A 19728-nucleotide genomic window follows, 5' to 3' on the forward strand; every position below is an offset into this window, starting at 1 on the left:
GCATAATTAGTCTTGCAAAACCACGACCATCCTTTATACCAATTTGCCAACGTCTTCCGAAAAATGTTCTAACAGAATACAGATTGTTTTCTTAAGTTTAGACTTCTTCTAGTATATTACCGTCCTAACCTTTATCAGAGTATATATTCAAGGTGAAGACTGCACACGTAATACTTCCATAAAACAATATCTTAATAGTTGGCAATTTAAAATGTGAGTACGACGTGCTTCTGAATAACTAGCAATGATCGTTGTCAATATATGTACTTGTAGGTAATGAAAAACTATTAAAGGAAGCTACAAAAGTACTCATTTTAATTTGGCATTGAAAAATAATGGGTTTCTCAAGGCAGTTGAAATCCTTCGACAAATCCAGAGACAGTCAAACGACATATTGAACCTGATATTCAAAAATTTTTGATGAAACTTTGTCAATATTTTTTTATGAGATAAAGCTCTCAGAATATCTTCTTTTTAAACTACTCCCCCACGAAAGATTTAATCCTTGTTTCGCGAGAGGTTTCACAAACATTCAAGACACATCTATACATATAATAAATCTGTAGAAAAGTAATTTTTGTACATTGAAGAAATTGAAAAAAAAAATAGCCAGCGTGTGAAAAGATAAGTAACAGAACCCATTTCCATAATTTTTGAAATTTTTGTCTGTTTGTCTGTTTATCTGTTTGTTTGTGCGCGCATCACGTAAAATCTACGAATTCAATGCAGACAATGTTTATATACAAAAATTAAACGCAACTTGAGGTATAACTTAGTTTTTATTTCATCGAAATCGGTTCACTCTATCAAAAGATATGATTAATTTAGTGAGTTCAAGAAGTAAAATATTACGTTACGCAATTCAGTATAGTACTTGCAACGACATCTTAAGACTAAAAATAGAACTAATGTTGATAGTTGAAATCCAAATCCGATAGATGGCGTTGTGCAAATGACGTCATTTTCTGAATCGCGGTGTTAAGAGATTCCGCGCGAGAATCACGTCGACCGTGTTTACTTGAAAAATTGGGTTTCGTTTGGTGTCTTAAAAGTTCTGGAGTGTGTCGTTAAAGGTCTTAGGTTGCTTGGAAGATAATCGTTGTTCTAAATTGGTCGAAATATAAGTATTGGCTGTTTGGTTTCCTTTGGTCATTGGTTTGAAGTAGGAAAGTAGTATTTTATTTACTTCGTAGTTTGTATCTAATAGTGCCAATCGTTTTACAGTAACTTAGCCAATTCGTTGAGTCACGACCACGAACAGACGATTCGTTGTCATACTTAAGGCGCGTACGCACGTACGACCACGAACATAGCGAACACAAACACCAGACCCGAACATTTGGTTCGTACGTATGGACGGCATATTCGAACACGAACGCAAACATAGTTCGAGTCGAGTTCGCGAACAACAGTCGTGAACTCTATCTTAGTAGCCATGACGGCGCCGCTGGAAGTGGTCGATTGTGAAGTAGCGGAGAATTTTTTGATGTTCGCAGTGATTCACGAAATGTTGTTTCCTAAAACGGATCCTAGATGGATCCGCACTGCGATAACGGGCCCGCACCCCGCCCAGATCTAGGTATACGAACAGTTTTGTTGCGTAACATTTATTAAAGCTCTTCGAACACCGTCCATACAGAACACACTACAAGGATCGCCGCGAACATGTTTGACGAACAGAGTGTTCGATGTTCGATAGTGGTACGCACGTGCGAACCAAGTTGTTGCGTATCATGTAACTCAACAAATTTATTCGTACGTGCATACGCGGCTTTAGACTGTTCGACGCACCGTTCTTTTACGTTTGTAGGCTATTCGGTCATAAGTGTTGTTGGTTTTTTTATGCTTAAATTTTCCTTGAAAATGCCTCAAAGAAAAAACCTAACCTTTCGCTGCATAGCCGAAATGCGAAAAGGATGAGACTTAGTAGGTCTCAGGAATCGGAAGAAGATCGTGAAGCACGGTTATCTGCTAACCGAGAGCACATCGCTCTTTCACGTGAATCTGAAACGTTCACCGAAAGGGAGTCACGTTTAAGTTCACAAAGAACACGGACCGCAACTTGGTGGTCTCAAGAGAGCATCGAGACGCAAACGACGTTGTTTTGTTCTCAACAACCACGCGAACGAAGTCGCGGGCACAGCTAGTACACAAATAAAACTAGATTCGGGATAAGCATTCGTGGATCACATTAACGTTTACAGTACGCGGGAATCGAACCCACGAAACGTCGCACACAGTGGGTTTGTCGTGGTGACCTCGACCAAACATATCAAAAAAATGTTTTTGCTTTCCCGTCATAGCTACCCATAGATAGATAGATAGATAGAATACTCTTTATTGTTATAAGGAAAAACAATTTAGGTCAATACAAACAAATATGATGAGTACAAAAGGCGGTCTTATCGATAAAAAGCAATCTCTTCCAGACAACCTTTGGATGGAATTGAATTATGGAAGAATTTGAAACATAAAGTTAGAATCTAGATACTTAGAATGAAAACCAACGAATACCATCTCGCGCTTAAGTTTGGTGTGTCGAAGAAAATATTGTCTTTCGGACATAATTAAATTGAAAAGAAGTATTGAATAGGAGGAGTACCAAAACCTCATAATATGCAATTGAACGAAGGGAGATTCGGTAAGTAAGTGGAGGAATAGAAACATTATACCTGCAGCGGAAGATGGATAGGAATCAAAAGAAATATAAAGACAAATGGACGTGGCATTGCAATGTACATCAGTTCAGTAAGACCAATATGAGGCTAGCTAATTTTATAGTTCATGTAACTGCTGGCAATAAAACATATTTCGTTCATCACGACTTTACAAAGATACACACTTAACTTTTTCCAATTTGCGGTTGCCCCAAATTCTTTCCCACTTAAATTGAAATGTGTGGAATTCGCTACTTTATGCATTGCAAATGCAAATATTAGCAGGTAGAACCGCTATAAATTAGTAAACAAACAAATTTTGGTCTGTTCGTCAAACAAACCCATTGAGTCATTGAACTTTTTTCTCAGAATGTGTAGGTGGGTGACAAAAACATAGATGACTAAATTCTAAGCGGTATTTCTTTAGTTACTCATTTATCAATGTGTAAAGATGAAATTATAATGATAAAGCATTAAGTAGATGGATTTGATTGGGATCATAAAGGTGCATGAGAACCGCTTCAAGATATCATTAAAGTATTAGGATTTAAGTTTGCAAATCGCTCAAACATAAATTGACATCGAAAGAAAATGCCTATATTCCTGTTGCATTGACTCCGATTAGAAATTCCATTGCCCAAGATGACACAGGGTAATCTTGTCTTATCAGATTCTGCACAACAAATTTTCAATCCGAAATATCCTACAAGAGCTACCCTCAATTTCACAAACACCTCAATGATAAAGTGTCACCATTTATCCCTACACACAATTCTTGGATTAACCTCCTCAATAGCAATACTAAAAAACATATAAGTTCAAATTCAAATAACTTACCATCACTTTCAGTAACTCTTTCCGGTTCTTTCGCAGCCTCTTCAGACGTCGTTTCCACCTTCGCCCCTTCCGTAGACGCTGACGTCACAATCGGTGACGTAGTAGCTTCGGTATCCGTAACCACTTGCTCTGCTTCCGTAGTAGAAGTAGCTTCAGCTGTCTCCGTAACTTGAACTGTCGTTTCTTTAACGGCTTCCGTAACCGTCGTTTCAACAGTTGCTTCAGAAATCGTCGTTTTCTCAGTCGGTTTTTCAGTTTCAGTAACAGCTGCTTCAGTGGTTGTGACTTCAATATCTTTTTGTGTTACAGGTGCGATAGTTGTTGAAGTTGTAGGTGCAGCAGTAGTTGTAGTAGTTGTTGTGGTTGTAGTTGTTGTCGATGAAGCGGTGTTGTTGATGTATGTTATAGATACTGATGATGGACGAGTGAATATAGGTTTGGAACTTGTTGATTGAGGTAGTATAGTTATGTTTAGTCTAGGCGGGATTGGTAAAGGTATTTTCGTTGATGGCCGCTTGCTAGGTGGTCTGTACGGTGGTTTCCTAGTAGTATTGTAAACTGGTTTAACGGGCCTAGGTTTGTATGTGGATGAGTATTGAGGTCTAGTGTGGTTGTATGGCTTATGTGTCGGTCTGAATGTAGGTCTTACAGGTTTTCGTGTAGGCTTAGGTTTAGCTGTTGTTGTAGCTTTTGTAACCTCATAGCTATCAGATTGAGTCTTATCTGTAACTATATTATTAACATCACTAGACACCGTTTGGAATGTAGATAGCTTTATAGGTATTTCTGTTATTGGAGTTTCAGTAGCTTTACTCTCAGGTTTAACTGTAGTTTCAACGATAGCAACTGTAGTCAATTTAACTTCATCGTTAACTATCTTGTTATCAATAGTAGTTTGTTCATCAGATTTAGTTTCTAAACTAATAGATTCTGTTCTATCTAGAACAGAAGTAGGTTTTTCAGTGACTGTAGTTTCTATCTTTTCCGTCGTTGTTTTCGTAGGGAATATATCTGGTATCTTACTACCTGTAGGCGGAACTTTGTCTTCAATTTGTGGATGGACGAAGTTAGCACTGTCTATTGAGTTATCATCGATGTTATTGCCTATTATCTGTGGTAGGATGGTCTTATCTGGTATTTGACAGCAGGATCCAAAGTAGAATCTGTCGATGCAGGTTCCGAGATGGGTACCATTGGCTTTTAGGCAATCTATGGCGAACATACACAGTCCTTCTTGAGCCGTTCTTCTTGATATGCACGGCAAGTGTCTTATATTTCTAGCTAGTGGCACTGGACCTGGAGAGATAGAAAAAATAGGTTAATATGTTTCAGTTATCGGCAATAAAATATTGTGAAGATGATAAATATTCATGTAATTTTTTATTTTGTTTTTTTGACCTAGATGATAAAAATAAATAATCAAATTTGGACACACTTGTTTAAGATGCGGGTATAAATTAATGCCATTTTAACAGTCGGTTAGGTTGGCGATAGACTTGTTCAACAGACCAGACTGTTAATTACCATTTCTTTTAAAGTATAGTATTCTTAGTATTAGAAAACCATAATATTAAAGAAAAGTAGCGCTTTGATAAGATCACGTAATTAGAAATTACTTCCAACTACAGCAACATATTAAGCTTATAAATTTCCGCCTTATTTGGCGTTAATTGAATACCTAAATTAGTTAGTTAATAAATGTGTGTATAATTTACTAAGTTATTTTTACACCTCAACAGTATTTATTATTCTCATGTAACGGATTCCGAATTCCCTTTCGATTTTATGTCGTAAAAATATATTGAATAAAATTAAAATTTTGGCGCCATCGTTGTTAATTAATGACAAATCATTACTATTTGACTTTGTTAATGGCGTAGGTTGGTTATAAAAAAAAACCTATTTATTTCGTTAGTGAGACACAAAGTGAGTCATATGTTCTTTGCTTTTAAAAATAAGAAATCACTAAAATGTGAGTCAGTCTTTCTGTACAAAAAAAAAACATTTTTTTAAAAGAAACTATTTAATCATCAAATATATGACCGTACCAAAGGTGGCTTAGCTTCGAATTTCATTTTTTTGATAATGATTTTTAACCAGAATGAGTAATCACATATGAGGTATATGTGATTACTCATTCTGGTTAAATACTACGAATCATGAGATACAGGTAGTGGCAGACTGATGAACAGACGAACAGACAGCGGAGCCTTAGTAATTAAAGTCATTATTCAACCCTCTAGTTCCAGAAGCCCCAAAAGGAAGAATAAAAAGAATTCTTGACGTCAAACTAAATCACGTCCTTGTAAATTTTTAATACTTAAAAAAATTTAGGTCTAGGTTGACTTTTATTAAGGTGTCAGGACTACTTCTTATTTCTGAGCCCCAGTTCTTATTACCCCAGCTAAGACATAAGAGTATCTAACGAACTTGTCAAAAACAGATGAAATTATCTAAATTAAATTAAACCGAGGAGGCAAAAAATACTAAATTTTATTCTTAAAATCGATACCAATAGCGACATCTACAGAGTTTTCCTCAAGTTTATCTAACAGTAGCCTTCTAACGAATAACAGATGCTATCAATAGATGGCGGTACCAATTGAATTTTACGTTAGATAATTAGCAAGTTGGTCAGGTTATAAATTCTTCAGTTTATATGGTTTTGTCAAAATTCCAGTGTAAGCGTCAGTGCTTCTTTCTGGGTCGGGTGGGATCAAAAACAAGAGCACCCACCTCTCTCTCTCTCTCTCTCTACTATTCTACTCAGTATCAGACTTGTAGGGGAATAGCTCTATGCAAGGTAAAAGAAGAAGAATAAAATCTATTTATTTACTTGGACTTAAAATAGAGTTTGACGAAAATAAATCAGATACCATTGTAAACGGTGGTTAAAGTCATGGTATTCAATTGATAGTTATCTTTTGGTTTATTTTGCACCCAACAAATGTACAACAATAATGTAGGTACAACAAAATTATGACCTTAATAAGCGCTGCTTAGCCTCGATTTTCGTTTTTAGTTTAGCATATGTTGTTATAGCGTCAACAGAAATAAATCGTCTCTAAAATTTCAACTGCTGTCAGATAGGCAGTGAGATGGACGGGACCTTGTCTTTGGTGTTTGCAATCCTTATAAATAGTGTTTTTTTTTTCTCTAGCCCACTGTGTTCCACTGCTGGGCAAAGGCCTCTCCCAAATCCTTCCACGACTCTCTATTCTGGGCCGCATGGAACCAGCCAAGTGATATTAAAAGTGAAAAATGATAAGGGCTAAAACACTCGACTATGCTTACAATACATTCGCTAAAATGACCTATCAAAACAGACAGACCCATCAAAACCGGGTTCGTCCTTACGTAGAAGTGTGTACACAAACCGTTCGTTACCGAGTACCGGCACTGACCATTCAAACTTATAACGGGTTCCACCATTTTTGACCGACAGATTAACTCCAAAAACAAGTTTAACCGTTGCCACTATGGATGTGGAATTTAGTAGTTTTACTTTATTCAGTACTTGGGATTAAAGTGACTCTAAATTGTTTAAGCAGAGATATTTAATTGAAACTCCTAGACCTGAAGATTTTTTTTTACTATATGCTAAATCACTGCAATATCAATATCAAAACGTTTTTTAGAAAGCCGCGAACATCAGAATTGAATTGAGAGGTTGAATTACCAACAAAACATCAAACGTCATGTTGTACAACATGTTCTTTGATGCGGCTATTATTGAAAACTTAGCCAACCAACAGTAATACCCCAAAAATACGAATTTACATACAAAAATTACATAACTGTTCCTATAACAGAAAAATATCAGAATAAAACCTCAAAAATCGTTAACATTTTTCGATCAAAACTGATCACTGATCATCACCACATTATTTTCAATATTATGTAATAAACGTAACCGTATTATGTACCATATAAATCTGACCATATACAATTCTAATATAACCAATGTAATTGAATTACTGTACCGTACGTGCACAGTGGTCGAGTTCGTCTCGAAGTACCGTTTGTAAACAAGTATTTCTTACTCTTCTGACATAGTTTATAATTGATTGATAATATTGCTTTCTTGCGGTCTGTGGTAGACGGTATATTGTAGAAATCAGATGGGAATATCCCATCTGTATATTATCAAAATACAGTTGGGAATACTGTAAAAGATGGTGGTATGCATCAGTTCATGATTAAGGACTCCGGTTTAGTCCGAATATAGTAGGGTAATCCCGATAAATACGTACGAGTAAACCGTTGCATCGAATATAATATAACAAGAGTGTTTTGGTGTTAGTAGTGTATTTATTTGTTCACGAAATAAAAATGTCTGGAAGTGCCCTTTTAAGTTAAAATATCAAAAACATAATTTATGGGATTCCTTTACATTCGATTAACGATTAAAATATGAACTAAATGTCTTAATGACAGTATTATATAATTTAAAAAAACTGGTCAAGTGATGCATGGACTCTCGTCACTTTAGCTTTTGTACACATATGCAAAAGAAAAAGAAAGTAGTTTAGTAATAGATGGGGAGCCTTCAAATTCAAGATCAAAAGTTTTTTATTTCAAGAGTTATTTAAATAATATGTATGTAGCTTAACCTCGATTTTTATCCATGTTTTATCCGCAACGGAGATACATGATCTATCAATGTTCATGAAATACAATGTTAGTGTTTATAAAAACAGTTCATTATGCTAATTACTCAAAGGAAGTCTACTTTAAATCTTTTTATGGATTTTGTAATATACTGAACTCGTATTTATGTTTCAGATACAATGCGTCGTAATATTACGTCTTAATACAATCGTCCGTGAATATATATTTCCTAATTATGCTTCTGTGTAATTAATAGGTGTTATCAAATCTCTATTATCCTTTGTAGTGTAGTACAAAAGATTTTATGTAATTATTCTAGAGATAATTTACGAAACCTTGCGAATTCAGTTTTTTGGTTCCACGTGAGACAAAAACTTATCCTGGGTTTTGACTTGAGGCGTAGCTTTATGTTACCTATGTTTTTTGTACTTTAGATACGAGAGAATAGCGTTGTGACTCTGACTACACAGATAGCCGAGTAGTGACTACGCCAAACCCAATGTGCGAGCCGTGTCGAGGTTCGACCCCGCGTAAAACAAGCTTTTTTGTGATCTACGAATGCTTCTCTGAGTCTAGGTGTCTTTGTGAATTTTTCTGAAACCTATCGCATGTAATCCTGTTGGTGCGATAGGTTTCATAAACATTCAAATTGCATACATAAAGACAACAAGACTCAGAACAAGCATTCATGGATCACACAAACACTAAACTTGTCCCACACGGGTTCGAATCCGCAACACATTGCACGCATTGGTGACCTACACACACTTGACTATTGATTGCTTCATTGCCACCTGTCTACAGTTACCTAGCGCTATCCAACCAAAAGGGAGAAACAAAAAGACCCACAGGAGACACTGATAAATAAGTGAAAAATTTAAAAACCAATTAACTTTATCGACATTTAACAATCATTTCCATAAAATTTAAGACCACTTTTGATATTATATCGCCTCCATATTTGGTTTACTGGGTTTCCCGTACGGTATACGTAAAACGAAAAGAAAGTGGTGACTCACGGAATGTTCGACTCGCCTCTTATTAGTCAGGCACGACATTAAAAACACATTTACTTAAAGGTGTATTCATATAGAGATAACAAGGACTTTGTGTTGTATGACTAAATGTTCATTCTGGTAACTAATTAAAGCGTAGCAGAATGTGGACTTAATCTTACAAATCTTACTTAACTTTTCTGTATAAATATGATGATTTTTTTAAAAGAGAACTGTTCACCCAGTCCCTATTCCTGAGGTAACAAACATAAAAATCAAAGAAAAAATGTAGACAAATTGAGAACCTCCTCTATTTTGAAGTTTTGAAGTCGGTTTTAAATTTACTTATTAATATATTACAATTTTCTATCGACAACAAAAAAGAGCTTCTCTTTTTTACGTTGTTACCTTCCAACTACTAGAATTTGACTGGCCTGCTGGTCTAGTGGTTAGTGACCCTGACCGCTTAGGTACCGGAGGTCGTGGATTCAATTCCCACCTAGGACAAATGTTTGTGTGATGAGCACGATCATTTGTTCCTGTGAATGGGTGTAGTTTATCTACATTATGTATGTATTTTGAAATATACATATGTAAGTATGTTTATCAGTTGTCTAGTACTCAAAATACAAGTTTTGCTTAGTTTAAGATTAGATTGCGTTGTTATTATATTCAAAATCACACACACAGGTATAAATCACGTAAGTTGTACGACTTGTAATCTCCACACGATTTAGCGATTTCTTTCAACGCTAACGTTTGAACAAACATTATAATATTGTCGCTCGTAGGACAAATACTGATTGTAAATTGTTTATTTACTTAAGTTTTTCTTACTTCTTTAACATAGTACTTTGTATTACAAAAAGACCAGTACCAACTGATAGAGAACCCGGCAAGACTGGATTTGATCTTAACAGTTTAGTCAGACTGCATTTCAAGGGATCGCTGTCAGGAATGAGCTTTTTAATATCTGATAGAATCATTTAATTCAATAGAATCATTAATGAAGTTATTTCAATAAGAAGCGTATTTTTAAACCTCGATTCAAAAAGAAGAGAGGGTTTATAACTCTACTGTTTATGCTTTACTTTGTTCGACGTGTCTCTCTGTCTGTCTGTAGCATCGTAGCTGCCGAACAGATTCAACGACTTTAATTGAGTTTGTTTTAAAAATGAATAACGTGTGAGTGCTGTTGCAACATGTTTGATAAAAATCTGTCAAGCCATTTGACCAAAACTGTAGGGGTGAAAGTTTTTCACTCTCATCATTCACTCTCTGTCATCATTTCAAATACGATTGTGTGGAAAGAAGACGCTGCTCTACAATAAATAGTACACTGTCTCACTCCCACAACTAAGGCTGTCTTACTTCAAGAGCTAGTCCCTCATTAATACAACACAGTTTATCGCTCTCTAAAAACGTTTCCTGCTAACCGCTGGTCGTAACAGTAAATAATAATTACAGGTCCTAGCTTAGACTATAAATAAATATAAACAGGTTACACGCGGATGTTCTGGACTGGCCTGTTCAACAGAAAAGTAGATTTGCTCCCTACTTGTTTAGTATTCTTCGTTTACCGGTTTATAGAAAACAAAGAAAAAGCTTTATGTTGATTTTGTTAAAGCTCAAAATCGTGTGGAATTAAACCGCACAATATTCAAGCAAGAACGATGTAGTTTAATAATTACGAGTACTTGTGATTAGCCCTTAAACAAACTCGACCGTGATTTAGGATTTAAGTGTCACTGCACAGCGCCATCTAGTGAAGCTACAAGTGAATTATTGATCCATATAAATCTGAACTTATTGTGTTTTTTCTATGTTTAAAGGAATGACCAAGAAAAGCGAGTTATTATTTCATGGTTTTTATAGATATCTATAAGTTTATCAGTTTCTTGATTCTGCTATTATGATAGTTTTTAAAGCATCTATCACCTGTTAATGTACTTTTTTCGTGTTTTTCGTACCATCGTCGTATTCTGTAGTTTCTTAAATGGATATTTTTCTCTGAATTCGGACATAAAATAAAAAAGACGTAAAGGCACTTTATGTCATATTTTGACTGGGTGCTGTTCTTTGTTTTATTCAGGAGTTTGGGGCCGAGCGACAAAACCGTTCTTTAACTTAAACAGAAACAAACTATTACCAAACTAAAGTTTCGCCTATGCTGGGGCCGGGTGTCGTTCATGCACACTTTCTTTAGTTCTTTATCTCTTTCATACCAAAACATATTTCAAGTACGCAGAATGAAAAAACAACAATATTCATTTCTCCACATCAAATACTTGTCAATATGCAATCGCCTTTACATTTAAATGTCAAGATATTTTAAAAATCTGAGTCACAGGTGACAGGTCGTCGACCCAGATATTAGTCCACCATAATCTGTGACCATAATACATTCATGATATTTTACATATTGATCTCATATAAGATGCAGTAACAGGATATTATTATTATGAGATTGAAATAGTATTTTGAATGAGTTCAATATATGTAGTTCTATTGGACTCATTAATTAAAATAAAATTCATGTTATTTTGTCTCTTTGCTCAAAAAAAAAATGAAGTATCTTCTGTTTTTATGTCGATAAGCGACCAGGTGCATGTTGAATTAGAAAAGGGATTAGGAAATAATCTAAAGAAAAACAAATCAGTTAGGTGACAAAAATAAATTAGGTTGGGTCCCCACATACATATTTGTACCTGTTAAAATGTTTCGCCCTCTTGTTAATAGAGTTCCGTTTTTACTCTTTGGGTACAGAGACGTAAAAATAAATAAATATGCTTTAAGAAAGATGGTATCAGGTCCGATATCTGCATTCTGCAATGGGACGAACGTCAATGTAACCGTGATCATCAAATCATTTTATATAGTGATGCTTGGGAGAGCTTTTGTGTAGTCTATCACATAGCTTATACTACAGCCTACAATGCAGTAAATAACAACCTTTATATCTTTACGCCGCAAAGCAAGGACGGTCGCTCTACATAAAAACCAGAAACTAACTGTACAATAAAAGGATGAGAACAAGATAGGTACAGCCAGCAACAAAAGACGAGTGACACATTCCGATTAACAAAGTGCCAGAATTTTGAGCTACATGATCGATCATAGGTTATCCTACACTTGATTCGATTGGCCCGTGCATGGGTGACTAGCTATGTCATAAAGAGTTCTTCCGGGATTCGGAAGGCACGTTAAATTTTGGACTCAGGCTGTTATTTATACATCTTTGACAGTCGTTACGGGTAGTTAGAAGCTAGAAAGTCTGATAACAAGTTTAATTAAGTAGTATCGTGTTGCCCAGGTAGGTCAGGAGAAGGTCAGATAGGTAGTCGCTCCTTGTACTTAGCTGTATCAAGTTAGACTGGAAGCCGACCCCAACATAGTTGGGAAAAGGCTAAGATGGTGTTAATACGTGGTGCCAACTTGTCAAGCTTATTTTGTTACCTAGAGGCACAAAGGAACCACGTGAATTTGATCATGAACAGTTGTTTTATACATTGTATTAACGGATATCTGCTACTGACCATACTTGTATCCTACATAGAGTTTACAGCCGGTTTGTATAGAACGAGTCTTGGAACCAGGTCAGAAAATTAGGAAGATCTCGGATAAGGCTGACGACCTAAATACCGAAGATAAAGATTCAAGAGTAATAAAAAAACAAGTCTTATTGTGTTGTTTGTATGACAGTATTTTGTGTAAGATAGTTTTATGTATACATAAATCAACTTCACAATACAATAGCAAATAACATATTGTTTTAAATGCTCCTAAATTGAAAACGTATACAATATTTCATATTAACAGGCAAGACTTAAGGGACTAAGATAGTTCAAATCAATTTAACTAACAAAATATCAATGTCTTTTCGACTTTCGTGAGACTGATTCATTATTAAATGACGCAACAGTTTTTTTTACGCGTATTTATCAGGATTGCCCGACTAGTTTCGGACTCAACCGGAGTCCATAATCATGAGCTGACGCGGCAGCGATGTTGCGAGTTGCTCTGTTCAACGGTATGTCTTAGTAAACTTTTACATCAACTAATTAGGTTTATTAGAGAAGACGAAGAGTGTTAGGAGAATAAACTCGTTATGATTGAACAACATATTGCAATTTGCTATTGCATAATATGATTTAAACAAGCTGTACTCCTTCAAAATGTTAAATGTGGATCCAATCACATAGATTCAATGCAGACAGTTTTATTAGATTTAAGTCAAACGCGCTTCGGGCATTTGGTGCTCTAGTTAAAAATACATTAATTAATAACATGTTACTGCATATTTTTGGCTTAGTTTTGTGCAGTGTTTTACCAGATCGGAGTAAGTAATAGGGACCACAAAGATTACCACGAAATGCTTCAAAAATACAACTGATTATTACTTTAGCAAGACCTTAAACAAATAATTGGGTTTGAGGACCTAAAGTTTGACCTTCACAAATAATTTATAAAAAATGTTTCATATTCCATAAAAAAAGTAATGATAAAGTATTTTATATTTTTACTTTAAATTCCTCCCGGGATTCCGTAGCCTCAAATACAAGAGAAAGTTGCAGGACTGAAGAAGTGCACCCGAAAGTGTAAAGTCCATGATTATTTCCCGGATGACCAAGCGAAAAACATCCTTATTCCTTTCCAAAAAACGCCTAAAGCAATAAAAATACTTTAACCATATTTCTCATAGTATTAGAATGTACGTGGACACTTGCGACCCACTTTGTCCTCGGCAAAGGAAGTGAAAGTGTGGGCAAAGTCACAAATGAGGATATCCTCATACATTTAGTAAGAAACCAGTGAAATACCGCACACCTTTTTGTGCTAGTTTCAATAATTAATGGCCGACTGCTGTCAGGAGATTTATTTAATTGTATATTGAATACATGATGTATAATAACTGTTTGATGTTTGTTATTGAAACCAGAGCAAAAGGATTTATTGTTTTTTGAAGTAACTTTTTTTGACAACAGATTTTTTTGTAGTTGATTTATTTAGATTATTTTTATATTTGGGTTTGTATCAAGCTTAAGTGGAATTATTGACGCTGTGGAAGAGAGACACAGTGCACTTTTATAAGTTTTGTTACAATTTGTTAAATACACAACGCCATCTAGTCACAAAATAAGCAAAGCTAGTTTTATGTGGACTAGTGTATACCTTTTATTTTTAAATAGATACATAATATATATTAATTATATAAAAACTGATCTTGCTCATCACAAAAATATTTGTCTTGATTGGGAATCGAACCCACGACCTTGGGTATAGCAGTCAAGGCCACTAGCCACTAGACCAACAGCCTAGTCAATGTAGGCTTCTATACTAATTTGGTTCTATTAGTGGATTCTTTTAATCATCTGTCAGTAAATATAACATGTTTCTAACCTATTCAATGTAACTGTTTGTCTCCTAAATATCTTACTTATATTAAAAAAGCTTAAGTTCGTAACTTTGGATTCAACTTGATTATAATATTGCCTCTCAAGACGAAATTTGTTGTTACAGGATAACACAGGACAGTTTTTTATCCCGACTTTATGTTCTGATCGCGGGATTACATTCGATCTGTAGCGCTCGACGCCGCTGGCATCATCTAGCAAATATCTAAAGGTCACTATATCCTTGCTCATTGACAAAGGTTTGTTTAAAAACCCTGGCATTTTAAAGAATCAATTGAACTATAATCCACGTACATATCATAAAGTTACTTTATTCGCTTATTAATTACACAGTTGACATTAACTGCACCTAGACAGATCATAATCCTCGTAAATAAAACAATAACAAAATGTACACTATTATTGCTGTCATTAAAATACGTAATAGATATCGTAATAATGACTAATACAAATTATTTTACAGAAATATTCGTATTTTGATAATAACTATCGTGAGAATGATTAATTATTAAATGATGTAATGGCACGCGTATTTATCAGGGTAGTCCGACTAGTTTCGGACCCAACCGGGGTCCTTAATCATGAGCAGTCGCGGCGGGATCGCGAGTCGAACTGGGTCCCGCCGCGTCTGCTCATTATTAAGGACTCCGGTCATCATTTAATAATAATATTTGTATTGTTACGGCTTTGCAGATCTCTGTATGTTTTTTGTATGCATGACGTGCAGGTTCTTTTTCAAAGCAGGGTAAGCACTAATATTCCTTTTAAAAAATTATATGCACTTTGATAATTATTCTGAGACACCACTGGCCAACGGTTAAGAAAAATATTGTAAGTAATATTAGAATCTGAAAATCGCCCAACTCGCAGTGAGCTAGCATGGTGATCACTCCTTACTTTTATGGGAAGAGGTCTGTGCCCAGCAATGGGATATAGACCCAATATATAATGTAAGACACTAATACTATTAATGAGGTATTTGAAAAAGAAATCTGTTTTAGTTCGTCAGACAGTTATCCAAAAAATATTAAAATACTTATTTTTTATTTTATCACGTAAACTAAAGAAGAAGGGCATAGTAATTTAAAATCTCGTGTGACGTCACTTACCAGTACCCTTCTTATTAACAAGTGATATTTTTAGACCCCACTACCATAATTTTAATCGTTTTAATCTTTACGAAATTATGAAAACACTTATCCAATATTTTTTGAAAATCTGTCTGACGGACTGAACAGACTTTTAGATTTAGTCAAATACCCGTAGAATTACAACTATTAGCAGTCACTTTGTTTAGTGAAAAATCTATACTATTACTAATATATAAAGCTGAAGAGTTTGTTTGTTTGTTTGTTTGAACGCGCTAATCTCAGGAACTACTGTTCTAATTGAAAAAATCTTTTTGTGTTTAATAGACCATTCATTGAGGAAGGCTTTAGACTATAAACCATCACGCTGCTACTAATAGGAGCGAAGATACAATAGAAAATGTGGAAAAGCAGGGCAGATATAAATCATAACTTATATCTTCTAACCACGCGGACGAAGTCGCGGGCAACAGCTAGTATATGATACATCAGCTGTGAGCTGTGACATTCTAGCATACTATTCTACCAATGTTTAACTACCTATACTATATAAGGTGCATTTTATAGTATTGTCGAACTGATTATTAATTGTGGATTATAATTAAATAGGCCAAGGACACGACACGAATGGGGCTGAATGAAAACTTTCTTGTTAAAACTTTGCTCGTATTGAGTGATCAGATTTGTAATGGGTAATTTACAGATTTCAATACTCAATTATTTATTGCATTCCAAGATGTGATGTGGACCCTGTTGCAAAAATTTAAGAGAGAGGAAGAGGGCTGAATAGCAATTTAATCCAATCAGTTTAGTTTTTTAGACTCCGCCCGATTTCGGCCTTATAGATAAAAAGACGCCTATTTTTTTTAATATAATATATATAGCCTCAAACATTAATGTAGGATAATGATACATTCTAATTGTGAAAAAAAAAATCGAAATTGGTCCAATAGTTTTGGAATGTATTTATTACAAACATACAAATCTTTCCTGGACTCTTTATAATATTAGTGTAGAAGTGTAGATTATTGGACATTTTATGCAAAATGATATGTCATAGGCACAGCTAATATTGATATAATTATAAGTAAAGATCAGGGTTACGCTTCGGTTATTTCGTTCAATTTGTTTGTGTCTCCTATTTGTACGGGACTCTCTTTTTCTGGAGTCCTATCACACTTTGAGTACTGTGATTTTGACTTCAATTCAAAACAGAGAGCGCTTGGAGAAATTTCATTTAACTAGACTGGTTAGTAACAGACTCATAAAAGACTCTGACTAAAACTTCTTAACAAGTGAAAAAAGAGAAATGACTAAACACAGCCTCGACGCTATTTAAAATATTTATTTCACTTTTACCGAAACTTCAATTTGTCACGTACTACACGCCACACATTTGTAAAATATTGAAAACAAAGTAGTCTCTATGACAACCACATAAGGTACATTTTTACTTACGTGGCTTACAATTATTTACACTCGCACTTTTTTTCTGCTTTCTTATCTATTGTTAGATGATAGTATTGTCGATATTTTGAAAAGGTTTTGTCTGTTAGGACTGTTAGAGGACTTGGCTATAGTCTCTACGTTTTTAAATGATATATGAATCAAAATATATTCGCCAGCTATAAATGGTTATTAACTTACAACAATAACGCTTAAAATCGTCGGAATCCTTTCAGTGGTTTTTGAAAGAGTGCTTTAATAATATTAGTAGGATTATACGTATGACTCTACCTAGTAAAAATTGTTTCGTATTTGGAACATTTCTGTAATAACTTTTAATTAATTATTCTTTACAGTATAATTAGAAGTACGGATTCAAATATTTTATATAGCATTTTCACACTCATTCATTAAAATCGCAAAATATTACACTTTGTCATATTATCTGGAATTGGAATCTACGACTATTGATATATTAAGCACGATACGAAAACCATCAATAAATTTTACCACATTTGTAGACGAAGCAGAATCACAACTACGGGTGGTTTAAAACTTTAACACCGGGGAAAATAACACTAGTACGGTAGTAAATAACACAAGAAATGTACGGAATTACCTTGTGAATAATCCATGTTGAGAATAACAGACCCGCTCGAACGAGCTCAAACTCACAGCAATTGAACAAAAACCAGAGCAAAAGTAAATTTAAACATAACACGCGAAAATTGTCGATAGAACGAATAAAAAGCATTTTTATGTACATCGTCACTTGTTTTCTCACTTTCCGACCCGCCACGGCTTGTATGGTATGGCTTACGGCCACGTGCTCAAAGGTGGACCCATTTGTTTGTTTGTTTGCTTGACGCTATGACTGTTGCATGTTTGTTGTATGATGATTTTGGATCTGTAACAAAGGGAGAAATTATTATAGTAAGTTTTGTAAAGCTAATTTATAATTTAAGAGCAGTTTACCTACTCATGCGTATACATGTATAAGGAAAGAAATGTTATGTGGTTGCGTCACATCATATGTGTCAGCGGTGGGAATATTTTATATTATATTTAACCCTAGAAAGATAATCATATTGTGACGTACGTTAAAGATAATCATGCGTAAAATTGACGCATGTGTTTTATCGGTCTGTATATCGAGGTTTATTTATTAATTTGAATAGATATTAAGTTTTATTATATTTACACTTACATACTAATAATAAATTCAACAAACTATTTATTTATGTTTATTTATTTATTAAAAAAAACAAAAACTCAAAATTTCTTCTATAAAGTAACAAAACTTTTAAACATTCTCTCTTTACAAAAATAAACTTATTTTGTACTTTAAAAACAGTCATGTTGTATTATAAAATAAGTAATTAGCTTAACTTATACATAATAGAAACAAATTATACTTATTAGTCAGTCAGAAACAACTTTGGCACATATCAATATTATGCTCTCGACAAATAACTTTTTTGCATTTTTTGCACGATGCATTTGCCTTTCGCCTTATTTTAGAGGGGCAGTAAGTACAGTAAGTACGTTTTTTCGTTACTGGCTCTTCAGTACTGTCATCTGATGTACCAGGCACTTCATTTGGCAAAATATTAGAGATATTATCGCGCAAATATCTCTTCAAAGTAGGAGCTTCTAAACGCTTACGCATAAACGATGACGTCAGGCTCATGTAAAGGTTTCTCATAAATTTTTTGCGACTTTGAACCTTTTCTCCCTTGCTACTGACATTATGGCTGTATATAATAAAAGAATTTATGCAGGCAATGTTTATCATTCCGTACAATAATGCCATAGGCCACCTATTCGTCTTCCTACTGCAGGTCATCACAGAACACATTTGGTCTAGCGTGTCCACTCCGCCTTTAGTTTGATTATAATACATAACCATTTGCGGTTTACCGGTACTTTCGTTGATAGAAGCATCCTCATCACAAGATGATAATAAGTATACCATCTTAGCTGGCTTCGGTTTATATGAGACGAGAGTAAGGGGTCCGTCAAAACAAAACATCGATGTTCCCACTGGCCTGGAGCGACTGTTTTTCAGTACTTCCGGTATCTCGCGTTTGTTTGATCGCACGGTTCCCACAATGGTTAACTTATACGGTTCTTGTAGTAAGTTTTTTGCCAAAGGGATTGAGGTGAACCAATTGTCACACGTAATATTACGACAACTACCGTGCACAGGCTTTGATAACTCCTTCACGTAGTATTCACCGAGTGGTACTCCGTTGGTCTGTGTTCCTCTTCCCAAATAAGGCATTCCATTTATCATATACTTTGTACCACTGTCACACATCATGAGGATTTTTATTCCATACTTACTTGGCTTGTTTGGGATATACATCCTAAACGGACACCGTCCTCTAAAACCAAGTAACTGTTCATCTATGGTCAAATGAGCCCCTGGAGTGTAATTTTGTATGCACTGATGGATAAAGAGATCCCATATTTTTCTAACAGGAGTAAATACATCGTTTTCTCGAAGTGTGGGCCGTATACTTTTGTCATCCATTCTAAGACATCGTATCAAAAAATCAAAACGATCACGACTCATTACAGAGACGTACACCATTGACAAAGATCGATCAAAGAGGTCATCTGTGGACATGTGGTTATCTTTTCTCACTGCTGTCATTACCAGAATACCAAAGAAAGC

The 19728-nt window shown here is 34.9% G+C and overlaps 1 protein-coding gene across 1 annotated transcript in view; it reads right to left on the reverse strand.

Moving 5' to 3' along the window:
- Positions 1-17692, reverse strand: part of LOC113504164 (serine proteinase stubble-like) — a 38840-nt gene extending 21148 nt beyond the window's left edge. Inside the window, exons 1-2 of the mRNA XM_026886329.1 lie at positions 17668-17692; positions 3495-4790 (exon numbers count right to left, since the gene is read on the reverse strand). Coding sequence (XP_026742130.1) covers positions 3495-4790; positions 17668-17683 — 1312 coding nt within the window. The 5' untranslated portion in view covers positions 17684-17692. The remainder of the gene's footprint in view (positions 1-3494; positions 4791-17667) is intronic.
- Between the last annotated feature and the right edge of the window lie 2036 nt (positions 17693-19728).

Source organism: Trichoplusia ni, chromosome 21 (genome assembly GCF_003590095.1).
Source record: "Trichoplusia ni isolate ovarian cell line Hi5 chromosome 21, tn1, whole genome shotgun sequence".
Classification (NCBI taxonomy): domain Eukaryota; kingdom Metazoa; phylum Arthropoda; class Insecta; order Lepidoptera; family Noctuidae; genus Trichoplusia; species Trichoplusia ni.